Genomic DNA, 26413 nt, shown 5'->3' with positions numbered 1-26413 from the left:
GCCACATCAGCAACTAGGTGAGTTTGCAATCAGATCTGAAGAAACATTCTTTGCCACACCAGCCATATGGTGAGTTTGCAATCAGATCTGAAGGAACATTCTTTGCCACACCAGCCATAAGGTGAGTTTAAAATCAGATGTGAAGGAACATTCTTTGCCACATCAGTCATATGGTGAGTTTAAAATCAGATGTGAAAGCAAGGTGTTTGCCACACCAGCCATAAGGTAAGTTTAAAATCAGATGTGAAGGCCAGGTGTTTGCCACATCAGCAATAAGGTGAGTTTACCAGTGCCACAACAACCGACTCAAACCAACATGAAATATTCAGAGCTCCAGATATGCTTGTGCTTATTTTGTTAGTTTACCCATGGTTTTGATTTTGATTGGGTATCCATAATTAATATTTTATGCACTAACTAGGCATAATGTGGTTTTCAGTTGGAATCAGTCAATATTCAAGTTTCTTTGTCACACATTTTAGCTGATGTAACTTTCAGTAAATGAGTTTGTGGTTGTGGTACACAATCGTTTTATCATAGGATTCTGGTAAACGTTTGACTTCAGTATCATATTTTATATTATTTTTGTTGCAATTGCATATTTGATATTCCAATATTTGAGATGTCAGCATGTTTAAAGTTTAATGCATATTTTACTGAAATATATAGCTTATCTAGACCTCTGCATAGTGATAGGCAATAAGAAATACTTGTTTCAGGCAACACTACTTAGATATGGTTAGCAATCTCCAACCAGTTTGGTGATTATGTTTAATCATTGAGCAAAAGAATTTAACATGAATCCTTTGTCCTTTGCTAATCTGCCCAATAAGATAAAATAACTTAATGACTAGTAGAAGTATATAGTTTAGAACAAATGTTGCAATTATGCAGACATAAAGTGGACAATAGATATGAGTGGCAATCATCATCATTATGGGGTGGTGTGCGATCCTGTGCATAGAGCTCAGGTGGCAAATCAGTTGAAGTTAAGTTCAACCATATTGCATATCGTGAAAGGTTAAAACATGAAGCCAAAGCGTCCTTGGATGGGTGACTGTATTTGGCAGCTTGACGCCTAAGCATTTCTAGGACTTCAGTCCTGCCCCACAACGAAGCACATGTGATGCATGTGGTCTCACCATAGGCAAGTGAGTTTGTTCAAAATTGCCTCTGTTCACCCAGCAGAAAATGGGTACCTGGTGGGATAAGTCATGACTATTAAGCTTCTAACACCTCAGGGGTAGCTTGGGTAAGCAGATAATAATAATCAGATTGTGATTTCAGTGCCATTGAGCACTGTATGTGGAAAGTAGGCGCTATACAAATCCATTATTATTATATTATTATGTGTCGTTTATATTTAAAGACCTATACCATTAAGTAGGCATCTTCAATGAGGCTGTATCAATGACAAGTGTACCTCTGGTTTTTACTACAGCCAATATGTAGGATGTCTTGTATGACCTTTAGAATCCAGTGTTGGAAATTTTCCAGAAGAATATGGTGAGCTACAGAATCTCATGGCTCTTCTACAGGTGTGTGTCTTCAGGGATATACAGAGACGTGTTGCTCAGAACCCCCCAGTGTCCAGCAAATGTCAACAAGATTCCCAAAGTTGGAATTAAACCTTTCCCAGTTCATGCTGTAATAGTTTAAACAATGTTAATTCCTTCCAGTGTCACTTGTACTTAATTTAACTGATGACAGGACCATTACAACAGAAATATTAATGCTTTAATATTTATAATTGCATCAAATTTAATGTTAAGTTATCTTCGAAATTATTAATATGAAACATGAAACCTAATTTTGAACAAAATAACATTTATTTATTTCTGCAATTTGCCAAACAAGCACATAGTCTGGAATCCAAGATGACACCCTTCTACTGGTATATTGTGGTCAAGTCAAACTAGGTTGTCTGTCAAGGACTATATATATACTACTCACACTTTGCTAAGGATCACAAAAATTCACAACTTTACTTAAACGTAGATTTATAATTTGAAATTGTATCCATTTAAAACTTGATAAATAATAATATGATAACCCCTCTTCAGACAAACAACCACTGTAATCTAACTTTATGGACTTGATACATGAGTAACCATAGAAATTGTTTTCATGGCACTAATCAACCATTTTGCAAATCATGGAACGAGTCATTGACAAGTACACAACACCTGTCAATAGCAGGTATGGGATCCACAAAATGAAATGATATACTGAAGCCTAGGATCCATGCTTACAATAAGCTTAGATATTTAAACCAAATTTGACCACACATCATAATTTTCTGTTGAATACATGATTTGATCCTTAGCAAAATGTGAATAGCATATGTCATTGTGTGCATATCTTGACAATCTCCATCTGTGTGTATCATTGTAGGGTTGTAAAATAGCCATGATGTTCTGATAACAGTACTTGATGGATGAACCTTTCCATCTGCTTGAGGCACAAATACAGCAATCTCTACATCACAGTACTAACATATTATTGGTTTTGGGATGTCTTGGGAATCTTAAAGCATTGCAACTAAGGAAATTTATAAAATTAATTTTTAGCAGATGTCATTCATTTAATTCTAGGTCAGAAATTGTTTTCATTTGACAGTTTATGAACACATTAAAACTATTGTCAAACAGCTTTAAGTCACAGATAGAAATAACTCATTTAATTAATGAGTATATAGAAATTCTGATAATGTTGATGCTATCTATACTTTTAAAACATTAAAATGTCTAATTCTTGAGATATTTTCAATGAGTTTTGACATTTGTGCATATTAGTCTTTTAAACAATGTTGTTAAACTAAAATTAGGGGTTAGTCCATTTTGGGTTGATGTTATTTGGGAACCAACTTGTAGGATTGTATATGGGTTTATAACATTATTATTCCATTGACATGTTATGAATTTCATGCACACAGGCGAATTTCATGTAAGCATTTTTCATGATATGCAGATGAACTTGAAATTTACAGTAAAATGTGTCAATGTGTTGCTGCATGCCAGGACATCTGTCACAACAGGAACAGCAATGGGCAATTGGCATGTTGGAAGGTGGAACAAGATAGAGCACTGACAGGAGCCTCAAGTCAGTAATTAGTAGATTACAAACATGATATCGACTGACAAGTCATGTTGATGACAAAGGTCGATCTGGTTGACCAAGGGTGTCAACTGGCGCACAAGACCGTTTCATCAGAACAACTGTGTTATGAAACCGTGGTCAAAGTGTCTTTCAATTTGGAGATGAGCTTCACAGAGCTACAGGTGTTAGAGTGAGCTGACAGACCATTCGTAATCGGCTACACAGATGGGACGTGCATGCTCAACATCCAAGTGTTATCCCACAACTCAAGGATCGTCACATTACTGCAAGACCTTGTTGGTGGCTTGAGTGGCAGTGTTGAACCAATCATTGTGTTGGGCAACGTTATGTTTTCACATGAATCAAGGTCTGTTGTGGACTTCCTTGACAAGTGCACCAGTGTGTGAAATACACAGAAAGGGCCATTCCATGCTGTAATTGTTTGAACGATTATTTTGGGGCCCGCTCAGTAATGGCTAAGTAAGTGAGTCAGATCACTGTGAATGACACCTTTTCATTGATGTGTTACTGGTCAGTACTACTCTGACAACATCTTGGAGGCACATTTGGTGCCATCTGTGCACCGACACAAACAGTGTTTTGTGTTCCATGATGTGTTTTGTGTTCCAAGAATGCACATAGCTCATATTGTGACTGAGTACCTCCAACAGGAGAACATAACCGCCAGAACTCAGTCCAGACTTGTCACTCATCGGACATTGGTCGACACATACGTTGCCATCAACAGGCAACAACCAGTTTTAACGAAGTTGGTGCTGCTTTGTAGCAGGAATGGCATGGAATTAACCAAGTTGACATTCGATGCATGATTAGGAGTATACCTTGTTGAATGTAGGATTGCCTTGAGAAAAGAGGTGGATTCACAGGATGTAAGGGGCGGTGGGGTAGCCTAGTGGCTAAAGCGTTCGCTTGTCACGCCGAAGACCCGGGTTCGATTCTCCACATGGGTACAATGCGTGAAGCCCATTTCTGGTGTCCCCCGCCGTGATATTGCTGGAATATTGCTAAAATGGCGTAAAACCATACTCACTCACTTACTCACAGGATATAAAGAGTTTGACATGGTAAATGATAGACAGTAGGACAGTGTGGCCAATCATCTGAGAGATTTGATGGTCATCTGACATTCAACGACTAATGTAAATCTCAGCCAGATGGCCCTGTTACTCTGTCAAACTATTGATCTCACTGAAGATATTTAATATTGATAACTGTGACACTTTTATATTGAATATTCCCTGCTTTTTTTAATAGCATAAAATTAAGATAGCCAAAGATTTCTTGTCAGGCTAACTCAAGATAACAGTAATTAGATTGAAAAAATATTGCCACAACATCTTGTCTCCTGAGTTCTTCATTGTCACCAATTATGGTTTGAGGAAACACCATTGTTTCCCAAATGAGATATCCTGGGTGTGCATGCTGTGTTTGGCTTGACAGTGCCCACAGGAGGCCATATTAGCCTTAATGGTATGATGTGCCACCAACGTTTCATCAGTCTCCGTCCCCTCCCTTAGCAGCATCAGCACCATCATTACACAGCTGTCATCAGGTGGCCACAGATCAGGCAATTCATTAATCTTAGTATATTTCTGGTGACTGTCCTTGTCACATCTTTGATGCTGTTTGATGTATGTCTGACAGGAAACAGTTGTCGCAGCAGGTTAGGGGTGTAACCAGATGCTGGTCAACTTTGTGATTCAGATGCTGGGAGAAGGTGTTGGGGGAGTGTTGAGGTGGGGAATAGATGGGGTACTGGCATGTTGGCTGGGACCATTGTTGCATTTTCATGCACTTAACAATGAAATGATTTCGTATACTTATGAAGAAATACTATGTAACATGTTGCAATTCAGTTTGTGTGAACACTTTTCTATATTCTCGATAGGGATCTGTCTGGGGATATCACGTATATACAACACTATGATCAGTCATTGGACGAAACCTTCAGGGTTGGATATAGTGGCTGGTATTTCTGTTTTTACTAATCATGGGATATTTCTGCAGGGTGATGACATAAATAGTTTTACAGAAGAAGCCAGTTGCAGATAATATGGCTTTATGCTATCGTCTTAATTACGTTCTTATTCAACAAAAGGAGCATTGTCCCGATGAGCCTTTCAGCAGTCATGGAGACGTGAGATATCGATTAGCGGTGATAGGATTAAAGCATCGCTGGCAACAGGGCAGCCATTTCTGTCTCATTCAGTGTTCTAATTCTATATTATACTAGCCACATAAAGAAACTGTGCATTGTCAAAATATTATCCCAGTTGATAAGTACGATAACAATGTCAAAGGTACATATAAACTTTAATGGAGGGATCATGAGACCATAACAAGTCGGGAGAATTTCAATTGAAAAGTAAATCACAATGACGTCACGAGTCCACAAGCGGGACAGGGGTCAAAGGACCATGTCACAAGCTCAATAACGGGTATGTCCACCATCGGCATTGAGAACAGCAGTGCATCGACGACGCATAGAGCCTATCAAACGTGCAAGGAAGGCTTGTGGGATGTCACGCCAGATTCTCTCAAGTTCTGTTGCAAGGTCAAGGACGTTATCTGGCGGATGAGGAAGACAGCGTAGACGTCGATCCATCTCGTCCCAAACATGCTCTATCGGGGAGAGATCCGGTGAATTTGCAGGCCAAGGCAGTAAGTCAACGCTGTGGTGTTGCAAGAAATCCATAGCAACCCTTGCCGTATGAGGGCAGGCATTGTCCTGTTGGAATGTTAACCCAGGGCCATGACGTTGCAGAAAAGGAATTGCCACAGGTCGAAGAATCTGATCCCTGTAGCCCACACCAGTTAAGTTGCCCTGAACAATCACCAAAGGAGTTCTTTGGCGTTATTCCACCCCAAATCATCACGGAACCACCACCAAAGCGATTCCTCTCCAAGACACAGGCCTGTGCATAACGTTCTCCAACGCGTCTATAGGCACGTTGACGTCCATCACTATGGGAAATGTTAAACCTGGACTCATCTGTAAAAACAACATTTCTCCACCAAAACAAGGGTCTGCAGACATGATTTCGGCACCACATTCGGCGAGCTTGTCGATGACGTTGTGTCAGGATAGGCTGTATGGCGGGACGTCGTGGTCTGATCCAGTGATGACATAAACGTTGTCGAACTGTGTTGGGATGGATACGGCGAGGTCCTGGGATGGTTCGGGCAGTCATCACTGCAGTCTGAAACCTGTGGCGAAGATGGGTCACCCTTATCCATCTGTCCTGTCTTGGCGTTGTTACACGTGGACGTCCAGAACGTGGCCAATCGATGACGTCATTTGTGTTCTGGTAGCGTCTCACCAGTGCAGAAATGGTGTTCGGTGGCAGTGGAAATGTGCAGCCACTTGTCATTGAGACATTCCCCATGGACCATCCCAATGGCCTCATGATGTTGTGCAGACGTGAGCCTTGGCATGCTATGCGTTTCAATAGCCGTTTAATTTTTGAACGATCGCAAAGGGCAAGGGTTGAGCTTTCCAAAGTGACAGTATTGTGTGGCATTCATTTGCTCTGTTTCTCTTTCCGGAATGCACGCGAAACAACGTATTGCACATCTCAAGGACGAACCCACTGACATCACGGAACGTTACGCGTGCATGCATGTTGGATACATGTCACTAATCTCTGAGTTTAAATCCTTATGTGTCTACACAGGTTTGATAAATTTAGATTTTAAATTTTTGTATGCACAGTTTCTTTATGTGCCTAGTATATATACCTTGATAAAGCTGTGTTTGGCTTGACAGATATATGCCCACAGGGAGGCCATATATAATAGCCTTAATGAGTATGATGTGCCACCAACGTTTACTTTCATCAGTCTCCGTCCCTCCCTAGCAGCATCAGCACCATCATCACACAGCTTTGTCATCAGGTGGCCACAGATCAGGCAATTCATTAATCTTAGTATATTTCTGGTGACTGTCCTTGTCACATCTTTGATGCTGTTTGATGTAATGTCTGACAGGAAACAGTTATGCGCAGCAGGTTAGGGGTGTAACCAGATGCTGGTCAACTTTGTGATTCAGATGCTGGGAGAAGGTGTTGGGAGTGTTGAGGTGGGGGAATAGATGGGGTACTGGCATGTTGGCTGGGACCATTGTTGCATTTTCATGCACTTAACAATGAAATGATTTAGGTATACTTATGAAGAAATACTATGTAACATGTTGCAGTTCAGTTTGTGTGAACATTTCTCTAAATTCTCGATAGGGATCTGTCTGGGGATATCACGTATATACAACACTATGATCAGTCATTGGACGAAACATTCAGGGTTGGATATAGTGGCTGGTATTTCTGTTTTTACTAATCATGGGATATTTCTGCAGGGTGATGACATAAATAGTTTTACAGAAGAAGCCAGTTGCAGATAATATGGCTTATATGCTATCGTCTTAATTACGTTCTTATTCAACAAAGGAGCATTGTCCCGATGAGCCTTTCAGCAGTCATGGAGAGCGTGAGATATCGATTAAGCGGTGATAGGATTAAAGCATCGCTGGCAACAGGGCAGCCATTTCTGTCTCATTCAGTGTTCTAATTCTATATTATACTAGCCACATAAAGAAACTGTGCATTGTCAAATATTATCCCAGTTGATAAGTTCGATAACAATGTCAAAGGTACATATAAACTTTAATGGAGGGATCATGAGACCATAACAAGTCGGGAGAATTTCAATTGAAAAGTCAATCACAATGACGTCACAAGTCCACAAGCGGGACAGGGGTCAAAGGACCATGTCACAAGCTCAATAACGAAGGTATGTCCACCATCGGCATTGAGAACAGCAGTGCATCGACGGCGATAGAGCCTATCAAGCGTGCAAAGGAAGGCTTGTGGGATGTCACGCCAGATTCTCTCAAGTTCTGTTGCAAGGTCAAGGACGTTATCTGGCGGATGAGGAAGACGGCGTGACGTCGATCCATCTCGTCCCAAACATGCTCTATCGGGAGAGATCCGGTGAATTTGCAGGCCAAGGCAGTAAGTCAACGTTGTGGTGTTGCAAGAAATCCATAGCAACTCTCTTGCCGTATGAGGAGCAGGCATTGTCCTGTTGGAATGTTAACCCAGGGCCATGACGTTGCAGAAAGGAATTGCCACAGGTCGAAGAATCTGATCCCTGTAGCCCACACCAGTTAAGTTGCCCTGAACAATCACCAAAGGAGTTCTTTGGCGCTGTTATTCCACCCCAAATCATCACGGAACCACCACCAAAAGCGATTCCTCTCCAAGACACAGGCCTGTGCATAACGTTCTCCCCAGCCAGCGTCTATAGGCACGTTGACGTCCATCACTATGGGAAATGTTAAACCTGGACTCATCTGTAAAACAACATTTCTCCACCAAACAAGGGTCTGCGGACATGATTTCGGCACCCCATTCGGCGAGCTTGTCGATGACGTTGTGTCAGGATAGGCTGTATGGCGGGACGTCGTGGTCTGATCCAGTGATGACATAAACGTTGTCGAACTGTGTTGGGGTGTATACGGCGAAGTCCTGGGATGGTTCGGGCAGTCATCACTGCAGTCTGAAACCTGTGGCGAAGATGGGTCACCCTTATCCATCTGTCCTGTCTTGGCGTTGTTACACGTGGACGTCCAGAGCGTGTGTCGATGACGTCATTTGTGTTCTGGTAGCGTCTCACCAGTGCAGAAATGGTGTTCGGTGGCAGTGGAAATGTGCAACCACTTGTTGTTGAGACATTCCCCATGGACCATCCCAATGGCCTCATGATGTTGTGCAGACGTGAGCCTTGGCATGCTATGCGTTTCAATAGCCGTTTAATTTTTTGAACGATCGCAAGGGCAAGGGTTGAGCTTTCCAAAGTGACAGTATTGTGTGGCATTCATTTGCTCTGTTTCTCTTTCCCGGAATGCACGTGCAACAACGTCTCAAGGACGAACCCACTGACATCACGGAACGTGGCACGTGCATGCATGTTGGATACATGTCACTAATCTCTGAGTTTAAATCCTTATGTGTCTACACAGGTTTGATAAATTTAGATTTTAAATTTTTGTATGCACAGTTTCTTTATGTGCCTAGTCTATATACCTTGATAAAAGTACTGATTTCCTTTGTTAATTTGACAAATGACAAATCTATGGAACTTTTCCCCAGTTTACAGAATAATAACTTTGTGAATCAATCTCTATACTCTTACTTGTGTTTGTTTTTTTATGTGAGTGACCTATGTTTTTAACAGTGCCAAAAACATAACCAGTTGAAGACCAGTGATCATTTGATATACTACAGTACGATATAGACTGACATACTGTAAGAACGTAATTCTAGCCCTGGTTGTATAAGCGATTTGGATGTCAAGGAGAGTCAGGGGATTTATGCCATCCGGGAGGAGTGATATAACATCATTACTGTTATCAGCTACTGCTAGTTAAATCTAGGGCAAGGAGTTAGAGATATGAGTAGTTCATTCTCGGCAGAGACAAAGATATACCAGAAGTTCATTCTCGGCAGAGACAAAGATATACCAGTAGTTCATTCTCGGCAGAGACAAAGATATAGTAGTTCATTCTCGGCAGAGAGATATCATAGTTCATTCTCGGCAGTGACCAGAGACAAAGATATACCAGTAGTTCATTCCTCGGTAGAGACAAATTCGGCAGAATAAACGCAGATATACCAGTAGTTCATTCTCCGGCAGAGACAAAGATATACGGCATTCTCGAGACAAAGATATACCAGTAGTTCATTCTCGGCAGAGACAAAGATATACCAGTAGTTCATTCTCGGCAGAGACAAAGATATACCAGTAGTTCATTCTCGGCAGAGACAAAGATATACCAGTAGTTCATTCACGGCAGAGACAAAGATATACTCCAGTAGTTCATTCCCTCGAGACAAAGATATACCAGTAGTTCATTCCTCGGCAGAGACAAAGATATACCAGTAGTTCATTCTCGGCAGAGACAAATTCTCGGCAGGAGATATACCAGTAGTTCATTCCTCGGCAGAGACAAAGATATACCAGTAGTTCATTCTCTCAAAGCAGAGACAAAGATATACCAGTAGTTCATTCTCGGCAGAGAGACAAAGATATACCAGTAGTTCATTCTCGGCAGAGACAAAGATATACCAGTAGTTCAGAGAGACAAAGATATACCAGTAGTTCATTCTCGGCAGAGACAAAGATATTCAGCAGAGACAAAGATATACCAAAGATCATTCCAGTTGTTCATTCAAAGATATCGGCAGAGACAAAGATATACCAGTAGTTCATTCTTCGGCAGAGACAAAGATATACCAGTAGTTCATTCTCGGCGGACAGAGATAAACCATATTCATTCAGAGACATATACCCAGTAGAGACAAAGATATACCAGTAGTTCATTCTCGGCAGTAGTTCATTCTCGGCAGAGACAAAGATATACCAGTAGTTCATTCTCGGCAGAGACAAAGATATACCAGTAGTTCATTCTCGGCAGAGACAAAGATATACCAGTAGTTCATTCTCGGCAGAGACAAAGATATACCAGTAGTTCATTCTCGGCAGAGACAAAGATATTCCAGTAGTTCATTCTCGGCAGAGACAAAGATATACCAGTAGTTCATTCTAGGTAATGAGGTAGTTAAACTGGTGGTTCATTCTGTGAAGGGAGGTCAATATGCTGGAGCTTCATTCTGGGTGGTATGGGGGATATAAGGTAGGTTGATATACTGGTGGTTCATTTTGACATTCTAGGTGGTATGGGGGATATAAGGGAGATTGATATACTGGTGGTTTATTCTGGGTGGTGTGGGGGATATAAGGGAGATTGATATACTGGTGGTTTATTCTGGGTGGTGTGGGGATATAAGGGAGATTGATATACTGGTGGTTCATTCTGGGTGGTGTGGGGGATATAATGGAGATTGATATACTGGTGGTTCATTCTGGGTGGTGTGGGGGATATAAGGGAGATTGATATACTGGTGGTTTATTCTGGGTGGTGTGGGGATATAAGGGAGATTGATATACTGGTGGTTTATTCTGGGTGGTGTGGGGGATATAAGGAAGATTGATATACTGGTGGTTCATTCTGGGTGGTGTGGGGATATAAGGGAGATTGATATACTGGTGGTTTATTCTGGGTGGTGGGGATATAAGGGAGATTGATATACTGGTGGTTTATTCTGGGTGGTGTGGGGGATATAAGGGAGATTGATATACTGGTGGTTCATTCTGGGTGGTGTGGGGATATAAGGGAGATTGATATACTGGTGGTTTATTCTGGGTGGTGAGGGGATATATAGGAATATAAGGGAGATTGATATACTGGTGGTTTATTCTGGGTGGTGTTGGGGATATAAGGGAGATTGATATACTGGTGTGTTTATTCTGGGTGGTGGGGGATATAAGGGAGATTGATATACTGGTGGTTCATTCTGGGTGGTATGGGGATATATAAGGAGATTGATATACTGGTTTTATTCTGGGTGGTGTGGGGATATAAGGAAGATTGATATACTGGTGGTTCATTCTGGGTGGTGAGGGATATAAGGGAGATTGATATACTGGTGGTTCATTCTGGGGTGGTGAGGGATTCTGGGTGGTGATATAGAGAATTATTTCTGGTTGGTTCATTTGCTGAGGATATTTTCTACTTTTATCAACGGTGTTGATATATTTGATATCAGAAGACACGAGGGTGAGATTCTATACTGGTGAACATTCATTCTGGTGTGGTGGACGTCATCAAGTACATGGCATTGTCAGGGCATTGATATACTGGTGGTTCATCTCTATCTCCTGTGGAACACAGTTTTGGTGATAAAATGGAGATATATACTGGTGGTTTTATTCTGGTGCTTCATTCTGGGTGGTGAGGGAGATGTACTGGTGGTTCATTCTGGGTGAGGGAGATGTACTGGTGCTTCATTCTGGGTGGTGAGGGAGATGTACTGGTGGTTCATTCTGCATGGTGAGGGAGATGTACTGGTGGTTCATTCTGGGTGGTGAGGGAGATGTACTGGTGGTTCATTCTGGGTGGTGAGGGAGATGTACTGGTGGTTCATTCTGGGTGGTGAGGGAGATGTACTGGTGGTTCATTCTGGGTGGTAAGGTTGATTCATCCTGCTACCACTCTTGCCTCCTCCAGTACTGTAGGCAAGTTGCCACCACACTGTAGCCTGCTGAGAGATACAACATTTAGTAAGAGGTTTTAGGCTTGGTTACACTTTCATCAAAGCCTACTGCATTGTTTCAGTAGTGGGTTCCACAATGTTTTACCATTCTTTCAGATATACCTTGCATTTACATGGTTCATAAGTTTGATAAATGTAAAACCTCAAGTGATGCACATGCCTTGTTCCTAGCTCTAGGTTTTACATTTTTCCCCAAGGGGAGGATGCTGGAACAGCAACCCAGTGGAGAGGTAATGGTGGATCAGTCGCTGGGAATGGGATGGTAGATGTACTGATTCAGTTATGGAGACATTAGCAAACACAAGGCTATTAAATGTGGCTTCAGTGCTTGTGCATTTGGAATACTGAGAGATTAATGACATTTTATAAATGGAAATGTATTACACATGGGAGAAGTGTTTTTTCTTCATTGCTGCCTACTTAAGGGAAGTTATAGATGTCGATTTTAACTGGTTTCACTTTGCGCTCATTGCTAAGCCATTATTTCATGCAATTATAACTCCTTTTCATAAATTGTGATTATTTTTTCGTAAGGTTTAAGGAAACTGACAAGTAATATCAAATCAGTATGAAAATAACTCTCAACCTGATTGGACATTTCTTGATCAGAATAGCCATAATAAGAATAATGTTATGTTATGTTATCTTATGTTAGATAAGACAACAACAGAAGCACCATTAGCTGTGATGGGAACCTGGGCTAATGAAACTAGAGACAGTGAGCTCTGGCGTCGTCTATTCCTAGTACTGTATTTGTTCATTTAATCAACAACATCTACACGTAGACTAGGAAACTATCATAAAGCCTATTTCATGCTGAAATGGATTTATTGGACTAGACCAATTAAGACTTGTAGAGCTCTGCATAATGTATGTGTATATTACCTTGTATTACTCCATCTCAGTAGACAATGTCCAAGTCAAGATTTCTTAGTGAGTGAGTGAGTTGAGTTTTACGCTGCACTCAGCAATATATTACAGCTATATGACGGCAGTCTGTAAATAATCGAGTCTGGACCAGACAATCCAGTGATCAACAGCATGAGCATCGATCTGCGCAATTGGGAACCGATGACATGTGTCAACCAAGTTAGCGAGCCTGACCACCCGATCCCGTTAGTCGCCTCTTACGACAAGCATAGTCGCCTTTTGTGGCAAGCATGGGTTGCTGAAGACCTATTCTACCCCGGATCTTCACGGGTCTCAAGATTTCTTAGAGGTAATTGTTTTACCAGAAAACAATCAAATAATTTGATACACATATTATATAATCATTTGATCATGCATACACTGAACATGAATAAGTCAAAAGCAATGAGGTTGTTGTCAGAAAGAAATGGGAACATTACTGATTTGTGGTGCAACCATGGAGTTTTATCGTTTTGTCGTTAAACAATATTATGTCGTCAACCATGTGTACAGGCTAATGCTTAGTCTCTGACAAAATATAATTTTGATAGAAATAGATAACTCTATATAAATCAAAAGGAGCCCCAGTGAGAGGAGGGATCGTGCATCTGAGAACAAATCTAGGCTTGCTTCGTTTAGGGTTTGAGCATTACAATTTTTACTTTGTTTTGACCATGCCCATATATATGCATACTCCCAAGTCATACAGACTCTGTCAACTTCTTCTTCTCTGGAAATGAGAGACTGAGGAAGTTTAACTTTTGCATGGTTCGCCTTTTGATGATTTCATATATTATTCAAATCATTAGATTTAACAATGCTATCAACAGATTTTTAAGTTTTGGACATTTTACACTGTTGACAAAATATTCAAAAGATTTCAGTGACTGTGGTGCTATTTTTCTTAATAATAACAAGCAATGTTTATATCAACTGTTAAATATGATGTTATTATCAACCCACCTTTGTGTGACATTTTTGTTATTGATTTCAAGACAAACTGAACTACACACATAAGTCGTGACTCTTCACAGACATTGTGATAGCACCATCATATGCTCACGTGGGCTCTAACATAGCCACTGCAGACATTTCAACTATCACTTTCTACAACTACAATAATATTTACTAATTTGACAAACTCTAAATACTGTAATCGTATATATTTTCACGGTGTGCAATTTTCGTGGAAAGTTCACAAAAGACCTGTTAGCGCAGTTGTTTTTTTGCGCATTTCAAACACCTGAGTGATGGTATCCATCACAAGGTTTTCCCAACCGATAGACATGCAATGATCAAAGCTAGCCGCCATAACTGAATCATGTTTACTAAAACAATCAGAGAGAGGTGTGGGACTATACTTGTGTCAACATTGTGACTTGTGACAGAGAATAAACAAGTTGCATGTTGTTCCTACTTGAGTATTTGTCATGACTTGACCATGAATATTTAACATGGTATGATTATTGACGCACGATCTTTTTGCGCTAAAAACGCGAAAATTAATCCCACACAAAAATAACTACAATTACAGTAATGTTTTGTGAATAAGTGGCAGCAGAGACCAAGCTGATGGATGATTCTGATATTTACAACTCAAGAGAATGTAAAGGAGCATCTGATTCTTCAGGTCTGTTACCTGCCATATTGCTGGAATATTGCTGAGTGCGGTGTAAAACTAAACTGACTCAAGTCTATTCCAGTTACTCTGTCATGGCATGACATTCATTCATGAAGGCAACATCTTAATTCACAGACATTTCTCTCAAAGTTTGTCATTTAGCAACACTTGGAGAATGAGCTTGAAGAAATTGCAGAATGCCTTTCCAAGTGTGCATAGCGGGGTCAACAGCCAAGATGAACCAGTCTCTGTACTCACCAAAGTATTTACTGTATAGAATAGAATAGAATAATAGTTTTCAGGAATTTGTGTTACATCAGCAGAGCTACTGACACATCAGAGAGATACAAAACATATTTACATAAATTCATTGATTTAGGTATCTTTAAATTTGTTTAAGAGAGATATGGTACTTGGAATAAAGGATGTACGGGCTCTCTTAGTTTTCACAATTGGAACTTTGTAGCGGCGGCCTGAAGGGAGGAGGTTGTATTCCGAATTTAAGAAGTGAGTACGGTAGGATATAATTTTGACAGCTTGATTCACGATTTGCCGCTCATATATTGATAATAAACATTCAAATCTGACTCCAGCAATTTTACTTGCAGTGTTAACAATTTTGTCTATTTTAGATTTGAGATGAACTGAGAGAGACCCGTACCAACAATGGAAGGAAAATGTTAAAATACTCAGAATAAATGCTGCATAATTTTTTTTTAAAAAGTATCATCTTCAAGTTAAAGGGGAAAATGTTTGGAAAGATGATATCTTGATTTGTTACGGCCTTTTCAAAATACGTTTGTTGACAAGTCAGTGTCAAATTGACTAAAACATATGATATCTTTAGAGAATGTTCAGTTTGGTGAAGACCTTTTGCATTTTGCTTCAAGAGACCTGCTTCTTTCATGATAAGAGATATTTACTATAGTCAGGTGAAATAATTGTCAGTTCTTTAACTTCTTTTTTTTATCAGAGAAAAAAATGTACATCATTCATAAAATATGTTCAGATGAAAATGTTGTTAAATTTTCTTTTTGTGGTATTTTAGATTTTTCCTTAATTTCATCATTTCAACTCTTGGTACTCATCCCAACAGTAATTTTATATCCAGTTTTACCTTCCTGTGTTACCATGGAAACAAATGACCTAAATGTTGAGAAAGCGGAAATTTAATCATTTATTAGAATTATAATTGATATGATCATCTTTCAAACAAACGTTTTATACATATCACACAAAATATTCATGGGGAACATTGTGGAAATTCATTACGGAGAATGATGAACATTTTAAGATTTCCAATTTAAGCCTCTCTACCTGAGGGTGGAGCACAGACCAGTATGTAGTGTACTACTAAAAGCTGATATAATGAATGATGAATTGGCTTCGTTCTGTCAGTAACACCATGCCATGAGAGCAACCATTAGCCTGCTGATGTGTGCTAGTTAGGACGCAGCAGTCAAACATCTATAATTTACTGACAGCATCATCGGTCTTAAATACATCATCAGCTCTTCTCACATGACAAGGATGACATTCCTGCTCCATCACGATCTTCACACTCGTATTACTATATTTTTCTTCATTAAAGTAGATGCATTTTTAAAAAGTCTGTTGTATAGAGGAGGTGAACCTAATATAGGGGATGATGACTTGAAGGTGTTTTTGTTAATGAGATATTACCCATCATAATCTTAATCTCTGCATATAAAACAAGGCCTAATTAGTACAGGAAATACAGTGTCAATGGTAAATCATTAATCTAGGGATGGTTTGTCCTCTGTTTCAAATATTTATTGACCAAGTTTGTTGATACAATGTTATTTTTCTGCACAAAATACTCAAAAAATATTTTGTTTCCAAAATACTTGATTCCTTAGAGAGGTGTGGGCATTAGGTGTAATGTGATGCTGTACTCAAGGAAATATGAGAATATTCTTTAGTGATAAAACGGTCTGTTAGAACATTAGAAGTAATATCTTATTCTAAGTTCTTTCCGATTCAGAAGTAGTAAACATTATTCTTTATAGGACTGTTTGTTAATATATCAACTATGATCCAGTCTCCCTAGTGTAGGGCCATGGCAAATTTATATCACTCGAACTTGAGTGAGTGAGTGTAGTTTTATTGCTTTTAACCATGTCCCTTGAGCATGTTGCACAAAGCAATTTCAGTGTTATATCTATGAGTGTCATGAATCTTTGTTGAAATATGGGAGATACAATCACCTAACCAGTACAGCTTTGTGCAACCCAGGTTGCCATTGTACAAAGCAACCATAGCGCCATTAGTAAGTCTGTGTTAAGGTATGGGAGATATGATCACCTAACCAGTACAGCTTTGTGCAGCCCAGGTTGCCATTGTACAAAGCAACCATAGCGCCAGTAGTAAGTCTGTGTTAAGGTATGGGAGATATGATCACCTGACCAGTACAGCTTTGTGCAACCCAGGTTGCCATTGTACAAAGCAACTATAGCGCCATTAGTAAGTCTGTGTTAAGGTATGGGAGATATGATCACCTGACCAGTACAGCTTTGTGCACTTGCCATTGTACAAAGCCCATAGCAAGGTTAAGGTATGGGAGATATGATCACCTTAGCTTGCCATTGTACAAAGCAACCATAGCCGTAGTAAGTCTATGTTAAGGTATGGGAGATATGGTCACCTTACCATGGGAGATAAGCACAGCTTTGTAAGGTTGCCATTGTACAAAGCTACCGTAAGTCTATGTTAAGGTATGGGAGATATGATCACCTTGTACTAAGACTACAAACCATTAGCAAGTCTATGTTAAGGTATGGGAGATATGATCACCTTAGCGCTAAGACTACCGTAAGTCTGTGTTAAGGTATGGGAGATATGATCACCCAGACCAGTACAGCTTAAGTCTAGGTTGCCATTGTACAAAGCAACCATAGCCAGTAGTAAGTCTGTGTTAAGGTATGGGAGATATGATCACCTTTTGTGCAACCCAGGTTGCCATTGTACTAAGCTTTGTGCAACCCAGGTTGCCATTGTACAAAGCAACCATAGCCGTAAGTCTGTGTTAAGGTATGGGAGATATGATCACCTTAACCAGTTGTTTAGTGCAACCCAGGTTGCCATTGTACCAAAGCTACATAGCACCACTGTGTTAAGGTATGGGAGTATGATCTACAGCTTTAGTTGCCATTGGTATGGGAGATATGATCACCAGTAGTAAGTCTACCCAGTGTTATGTTAAGGTATGGGAGATACCTGACCAGTACAGCTTTGTGCAACTCCAGGTTGCCATTGTACAAAGCAACCTATAGGTTGCCATTGTACACAGCTTTAGCTACCATAGTAAGTCTATGTTAAGGTATGGGAGATATGATCACCTTTTAGGCAGCCCAGGTTGCCATTGTACAAAGCAACCATAGCTACCGTAAAGTCTATGTTAAGGTATGGGAGATAAGGTGATCACACCTGACCAGTACAGCTTTGTGCAACCCAGGTTGCCATTGTACAAGCACCATAGCCCAGTAGTAAGTCTATGTTAAGGTATGGGATATGATCACCTGATCACCTACAAAGCAACCATAGCACCATTAGTAAGTAAGACTACCGTAAGTCTATGTTAAGGTATGGGAGATACCAGTATCACCTTGCCATTGTACAAAGCAACAGTACTACCGTAAGCTTTGTGCAACTATGTTAAGTCTGTGTTAAGGTATGGGAGATATGATCACCTGACCAGTACAGCTTTGTGCAGCCCAGGTTGCCATTGTACAAAGCAACTAGCCCAGTAAAGTCTATGTTAAGGTATGGGAGATATGATCACCTTAGCTTAAGGTTGCTACCGTGTAAGTCTATGTTAAGGTATGGGAGATATGGTCACCTTAACCAAGACTACCGTAAGTCTATGTTAAGGTATGGGAGATATGATCACCTTAACCATAAGACTACCGTAAGTCTATGTTAAGGTATGGGAGATATGATCACCTTAGCCAAAGACTACCGTAAGTCTATGTTAAGGTATGGAGATATGATCACCTTAGCAGCTAAGACTACCGTAGTAAGTCTATGTGTTAGGTATGGGAGATATGATCACCTTAGCGCTAAGATTGCTTTGTGCAGCCCTGGGCCTCCTTTCACAAAGCACTAAGGTGATCGTAAGTCACTAAGGTAACCTTAGTGCAATGTTAAAGAATGGGAGTTAAGGCTAACCTTAGTAAAGGTTTTTTCGTGAAAGGAGCCCCAGCACTACACCTGTGGAGGACATCAGGAATGGGAATCAGATGGTGTACCCATGTCAGGAATCAAACCATGTTTCTATGGCCACCAGATATGGGTTCATGTGTATTCAGGTTAAGGAAAAATTACATGTGCAAGAGACATGCAATATATCATGGTGTGTATCACAGACCGTCACTGCTGCGTGTCGTGCACCACCTTCTGGTACATCACACAGTGTACTGTACATGATCATTGCATATACATCTGTGATCTCTTGTTTACAGAGGAGTGAGGTTCCTGCAGATTCTGCGTATGTTGCACGTGGACCGACAGGGCGGCACCTGGCGTCTACTAGGTTCTGTAATATATCTACATAGACAGGTACGTAAAAACATTATTGAATAAAATCTGATCAATATTTGTTGCTAATCAAGGGAATATTTGTCAGGTGGAAGAGTTTTTAGAAGTTAGTGGATTACCATGTTGGAATGCCACACATAATTATTACAATATTATGTCACAGTCTGTGGGAGCATCATTACCCTGTGCTTGCCCCGGACAAGGGTTCTCGTGAGCTCACTCACCACAACACTGTATGAATGTTGATAACTTGTAATAATGACTAGGTTCCTCCAGGAATCATGACAAGCATGACAATTGCATTTTCTTCCTGAAGGGATCCTTTCTTTCAGTCTGATAAACACATCTTCTGAAAAATTTCAATGATCAAACAAGATCCCCAGTTGAGATGAAGACAGATTCTCATCTTGTATGTTCCAACACCCTTCCATAATAGTACCTGCAAAGTAAAAGATGATCACAGTGTAAGAAAAATGTTTGGAAATTAGAAATATAATCAGCAATAGTGACTTGTTTGGTAATACCTGACACCAGTCTAGAACTAATTCACGATTTTATAGACATTGATGACATTTTCCCTAATGTTTCATGTTTCATGTTTCAGGAGTTAATTACAACACTGTATATAGGATTCCTGGGCCTTATATTTTCTTCCTACTTTGTGTATCTGGCGGAGCGAGAGGATGGCCGGAAAGACTTCTCCAGCTATGCAGATGCCCTCTGGTGGGGAGTGGTGAGTCGGCAGCTTGGTTGTAGACCGGTGAAGATGTGGGGTAGCCTAGTGGTTGAAGCATTCACTCATCACGACAAAGCTCCAGGTTTGATTCCCCACATGGGTACAATGTGTGAAGCCCATTTCTGGTGTTCCCTGTCATGGTATTGCTGGAATATTGCTAACACAATGATCTTCACGTCGGTAGAATTGGTCTTCAGCAGAAAATGCTTGCCATAAGTGTCAACTAACTGCATCGGGTGGTCATTGGTTGACACATGTCATCATATCCCAACTGTATAGATGGATGCTCATGATGTTGATCACTGGATTATCTGGTCCAGACTTTGATTATTGACAGACTGCTGCGATATAGCTTTAATATTGTTGAGTGCAGCATTATAAAACAAACAAAAACTTGGTTGAAGCAACTGTGTATCATATTCCTTGGTAAAGGTCATCTGGAGGGAGACCGAGACTTCCAGACTCATGTATTAGAATCAGGAGGTTACTGAAACAATATCACAACGTTTCCCCAGAACAAGACACCTAAATGTATTAAGGGTTATTTTTATATTTATATTGCAGACATCTGTGTTTTTAAGTGAAAAAAATTGTTAAGTCAGCATGATAAGTTCCATTACATATATCTTCAAAAATACTGCCTTTTATTTGTCACACTCCTGTTGGTTGGTTGGTTGATTGTTTTATGCTGCACTCAGCAATATTCCAGCTATATGGCGGCGGTCTGTAAATAATTGAGTCTGGACCTCACAATCCAGTGATAAACAGCATGAGCATCAATCTACACAATTGGGATACAATTACATGTGTCAGCGAGCCTGACCACCCGATCCTGTTAGTTGCATCTTAAGACAAGCATGGGGTGCTGAAACCAGTTGTAACCTGGACCTTCATGGGTCCACTCTTGTTTCCACACACAGCTAGGGGACTAAAGGACTTGTTGTCTGAGGCACTGGAATTCACTGTGAAGGCTGCCTCCCCTAGTTGCACCAGGATTCAATGATCATTGGCTCTAATCCATGATTCTCCCTGATTATTATCCTATCAACACAATGCTCATAGTAACAATGCAATACACATCCACATCACAACCAGAGACCATTGTATTATATGGTCTCTGATTTGATTAAAGTACTCTCCACTGGTACTAAGTCCATCAAATATGAAGGTGCTGTTCCACGGTAGCATCAACAAAACACACGCAGGATCGATGTCAAAGCCAGTTGTTCACACGAGAGTTTGAACAACGCTTTGACATCGTTCATTTTTCAGTGCAAACACACAAAGTGACATTCAATTCTTATAATTTCGCACTTTGATGTTTACACATACGTTTTTTACCCACTTCTACATGATCATTGTTTACAGTGATGTGTTTTAATACCTGTAAAATGTTGTAATATCATTCTGTTCATATTCAATTCTGTTAATAAGCATAACATCAATAAAATTATCAAACAGAAACAAATATCAATAACAATATCATTTTAACAAACTGTTATTGTACCTATAAAACTATGATGGATTCGTTTGACTGCGTAATAATACACTGACCGACTTCGAAGTTGTGCGGCGTGGCGAATAGGAAGCAGATCTCGTTGGTGTATTCTATTTATTTGTGACTGTTTATTGTGAAATTTAATCAGCAGTTTTTAAACAGATCACGGGGCAGAACCCGCAAACCGCGAGAGATTAAACTCTTGTAATAAGGAACAATGCTCGGCAATTGGAAATCTGTTTGGTCGTGAAGAAGTGACATTGCCAAAATTGGGGTGACTTGAAACAGGATCGCTCACTAAATTGGCATCACCAAATGCAGCAAGATCATTTGGGTTCCTTGAAACTATAGCGGAAATTTGAAAATTAGGTCGCACTGGTTGGGACTTGTTGTCGACGCGTTGTCAGTCAGATTTTTGCAAAACTGTGCTCAGTTGGTGCTTTTTGTTACATACAAAAACAAGTAAGTGATATGTATAAATTAAAAGTAGTGTGAATGCATATGATTTATTTTGTTTACGTCAAGCTGGACAGCGAGTATCCTGGGGAAAACCTGGAAAGTAGTTCCGGCAAAAGTTCACATGACCAAGATCGGCTCGAAAACGTTCACACACGTATGAACGATGTTTACACACGTATGAACGATTTGAAGGGTTCAAGGGAAAAGAACCTTGAAATTTAGATCACATGATCGCTCTCTCAACCAACCAACGTTTGGGAATCTGTGTAGACTTCAAAGTACTAAATTATAACAAGTTGAAGACTTCTTGGAGTTTTTCATAGGACTGTTGTTAATATGTGATGACAAAAGTTACAAAGCACCCAATTCCTTCATGAGACTATAGATAATCTGACATGACACATCACAGAACATCCTTTTTCATGACCAATTAATCTGTCATGCCATGACCACTTATCTGTAGTAATATGAATGAATCAGGTGTTCTTCTTCTGAGATGTATATAAAGGATAATGTTGCTGTGTGTTTCAGATTACTGTGATGACTATAGGTTACGGAGACAAGGTGCCCCAGACGTGGATGGGGAAGATAGTTGCCTCCTGTTTTGCTGTGTTTGCAATATCCTTCTTTGCTCTTCCTGCCGTAAGTTGAAAAAATCATCACTTAGAACATTTGCCTTAATAGAAATCTTACTGGATGTTGTCATAGAATGTACTTTTCAGGTTTTAAGATCTAAACATGAAAAAAATCACAATACACAAGTAGTTCCACAAGAGTCTGCAGTACATCAATACTGACATGCTTCATGTCACCATGAAATACAGAGAGGAGAGGAGACAGGTGTATGATACATGGGCCGTATCCCACTTTGATTCAGCTTCTATATCTCCATGGTAACCATTTTGGTTGGATCCATTGCCGTGGTGTGCTTCATCTCAAGTTACCTGCCCTTTGTTTTTGTTAATGCTTCACAGACCAGTCAATCGTTGAAATAAATAAAAGAGTAATGAAGATAACTCCTATCACCTAAAAACCTGAACGATCGTAGTTTGTGGGACTGGCCACCATATTGTTGATATCCCCGCCATAACATTGAGACTGGTTTGTAACTGCAATCTGATTGGCCCATACATTGAGAAGTGTCGCAAATCAAGAGTAGTAAAAACATGGCTGGTTAATGTGAGTAATAGATAAACATGGGTTAGTGTTGGTTTGTGTGAATACATTTAATACAGTATTTGTCTTTGTCTTCTCGCCTTCAAAGAGTTGAAGGTCAATGGTGCGATCCCTCATCATGTTGGATCAGCAGGAGTTACAAGAGTCTTGTTTCTCTGCCTGGCAGTCGAGAATGATTTAGTCAGTATACTGTGTCTGAGTGGGGTATCCTTGTTAAATGCAGCATGATATCCTACTTCATGTCGCTTGCTGTATACTGGTTGTTACAAGTCAATGTCTTGAGAAGTCATAGGGTCTCAGCCCCGAGTTTGTAAGGGTGAAAGCAGAAGTTCTGGATCTGTGTTTCAAGACTACTTTGGGGATTAATATAGATTGTCAGTGAGTACTATTTGTTGTTGAGAGCTTCACTTAATTCCATGCGGAATGAAGCGATTAATTTGAGATTTGTTCCGATCTCATCATATCCTGCACATGTAATCACTTCCTTGATGCAAATTTCAACATCAAAGAGATACAAGATTTCAAAGAGTTTGAGATTTCCAAAGGATCTAAAAACACATGCTGTCCTTGTCAGTAGCGTCATGGTGGCAGGAATGGTACAAATTCACATCTCTATCGATTCCTAGCATTTCATTACTGATCAAGATATACATCTATAATTTCATCTTGGCTAATCTGAATTTTGATGCTACTAGTTCCAGTGGTGTCATGGTAATACTGTATAAATTTGAAATTAGAGAAAAACAAGAATAGAAATGAAAAGGTTTAAGTTAAAGGGACACTGTGTTGGACAGTGAATAAGCAATATTTAATCAAATTATTTTGAGTTGAATGCTTAAAAAGCTTCTTTTTTTTCATTAAAGGGAAATGTAACTGAATGGTGAATATGCAGGTTTTAGTTACACGGATATCTAGCCTAATGCTGAAATGGGGATAATTAACTTAATGAAACAAAGTGACAAATAAGCAGTTAAGGGGATTTTAACTGGATGCTATATTAGCAATATTTAGTTAAATGATATTAGATTGGTTGCATTATAAGCAGTTTGTAGTTCAAGGTTATTGAACTGTATGCTGAGTAAAATAGATTTCATTATAGATATTTTTCGCTGAATGCTGAATATGTATCATTAAGCTAAAGGGATCATATGTGAGATGAATGGGGTTTGTTAACTTTAGCAGCAGTATGTAGTCATGTAGGTAATTCTCACTCACTCAAAGGCACCCACCCACCCACGCACTCACTGACTTTCTAACTAACACACACTCACTGTTTTACTAATGCTCACTTTTTGTACATTGTGTTAGAGTGAACAGAAGGTGTATGGATTTGTTTGGCAATGCCTCTGCTCCATTAGCCAAGCTCTGTGAAGTGTTAACCCTCTCTGCCTAACACGCTTGACAACACAATCACACCACCAGCCATTTCCTTGATTTGAAGCCTTCCATGACAAGTGTGATGCCTTAATCACCATGGCATATCCTCATAAATAGTTTATTTGTTTTGTGTCATTGAATAGTTTTGTGGTCAGTCTCTGTGTCAGAGACAAAAGACTGGCTGTATCCCTTGAAGACAGTAAGTGAATTTGTGGGAGCATCTTCACATTGTAAGTGACAGTGATGAGAGGTGTGAAGAGGATTTGTCAAGATGGAAACTGGAGGCCAGCCCTGTTCTATCCAGTTTCTGTCATCTTGCCACTCAGCCTGGCTGCATACTTATCCTACCACAAGCTGTAATTGTAACAGGAACAAGATTTAATTGCATTCGTAACTACTCGCCTCTTTCCGTGACCTACAAGAAGACTCGTACCCTATCGTAAGCCATTATTGCCAAGAATCGTGGCAAACCAATCAAATCGAGCGTAGTAAAACACATTTCGAAGCATGAAAATGGCGGCACCGTTGAAGTTTGAAACATCGCTAAACTATGCAAAGCACAATTTAAACATAAACTTTGAGCTAAAGGATCAGAAACTTTAAACACTGAAACATATTTACAAAGGGAATGACTGTATTGCTGTTTATCCCACAGGATATAGGATATTCTATAAGCCATGTTTGGAAATTCAGAGTTATCTTTTCTTGGTAATAGTACTAGACTATTTTCATCTCCATGCCCGTTTGCGCTTGGTCAGAGCCCAGTCGTAAACATGGCCACGAGAGGGGTAGAGACGCCATCCGGCTTGGCGGAATGACACGAGTAGTTACAAATGGATTTAATTGTAGAATGATAACTGGCTTGTTGAGGTAGTGTCTGTAAACAAGCTATTGAGGGATCATGATAATCTGAGGTGATAGAGACACCATTACTCTCTGTAATGTGCAGGAACACTGGACGTGAAGAGGCTGTAGGTGACTGTATAACAATAACAGAGGCTCAGTTGTGTGTCAAGGGGCAAAGAGAGATCTAGAGGCTGTATGTGACTGTTAGACAACATCAGAGAGGCTCAATTGTGTGTCAAGGGGCAAAGAGAGATCTAGAGGCTGTATGTGACTGTTAGACAACATCACAGAGGCTCAATTGTGTGTCAAGGGGCAAAGAGAGATCTAGAGGCTGTATGTGACTGTTAGACAACATCACAGAGGCTCAATTGTGTGTCAAGGGGCAAAGAGAGATCTAGAGGCTGTATGTGACTGTTAGACAACATCACAGGCCTCAATTGTGTGTGACAAGGGGCAAAGAGAGATCTAGAGGCTGTATGTGACTGTTAGACAACATCAGAGAGGCTCAAATGTGTGTCAAGGGGGGCAAAGGGAGATCTAGAGGCTGTATGTGACTGTTAGACAACATCAGAGAGGCTCAATTGTGTGTCAAGGGGCAAAGAGAGATCTAGAGGCTGTATGTGACTGTTAGACAACATCAGAGAGGCTCAATTGTGTGTCAAGGGGCAAAGGGAGATCTAGAGGCTGTATGTGACTGTTAGACAACATCAGAGAGGCTCAATTGTGTGTCAAGGGACAAAGGGAGATCTAGAGGCTGTATGTGACTGTTAGACAACATCAGAGAGGCTCAATTGTGTGTCAAGGGGCAAAAGGAGATCTAGAGGCTGTATGTGACTGTTGGACAACATCATAGAGGCTCAGTTGTGTGTCAAGAGATGAGAAGAGAACATGAGACTGTTTGTGGCTGTTTGGCCAGATTACCTTGTTTTCATTTTGCCAATCCA

At 40.2% G+C, this 26413-nt stretch overlaps 1 protein-coding gene across 1 annotated transcript in view; it reads left to right on the top strand.

Annotated features, from left to right (window-relative positions):
- Positions 1–26413, top strand: part of LOC124287579 (potassium voltage-gated channel subfamily KQT member 1-like) — a 137506-nt gene that overhangs the window by 79279 nt on the left and 31814 nt on the right. The window contains exons 7-9 of the mRNA XM_046724068.1: positions 19302–19398; positions 19982–20110; positions 22602–22712. Of these exons, the coding sequence (XP_046580024.1) occupies positions 19302–19398; positions 19982–20110; positions 22602–22712 (337 nt within the window). The remainder of the gene's footprint in view (positions 1–19301; positions 19399–19981; positions 20111–22601; positions 22713–26413) is intronic.

The sequence above is a fragment of the Haliotis rubra genome, unplaced genomic scaffold (genome assembly GCF_003918875.1).
Source record: "Haliotis rubra isolate DU_JTF1 unplaced genomic scaffold, ASM391887v1 Scf401, whole genome shotgun sequence".
NCBI classification, from domain to species: Eukaryota; Metazoa; Mollusca; class Gastropoda; order Lepetellida; family Haliotidae; genus Haliotis; species Haliotis rubra.
The sequence above is the reverse complement of the archived record's forward strand: the minus strand, read 5'-3'. Positions and strand labels throughout refer to the sequence as shown.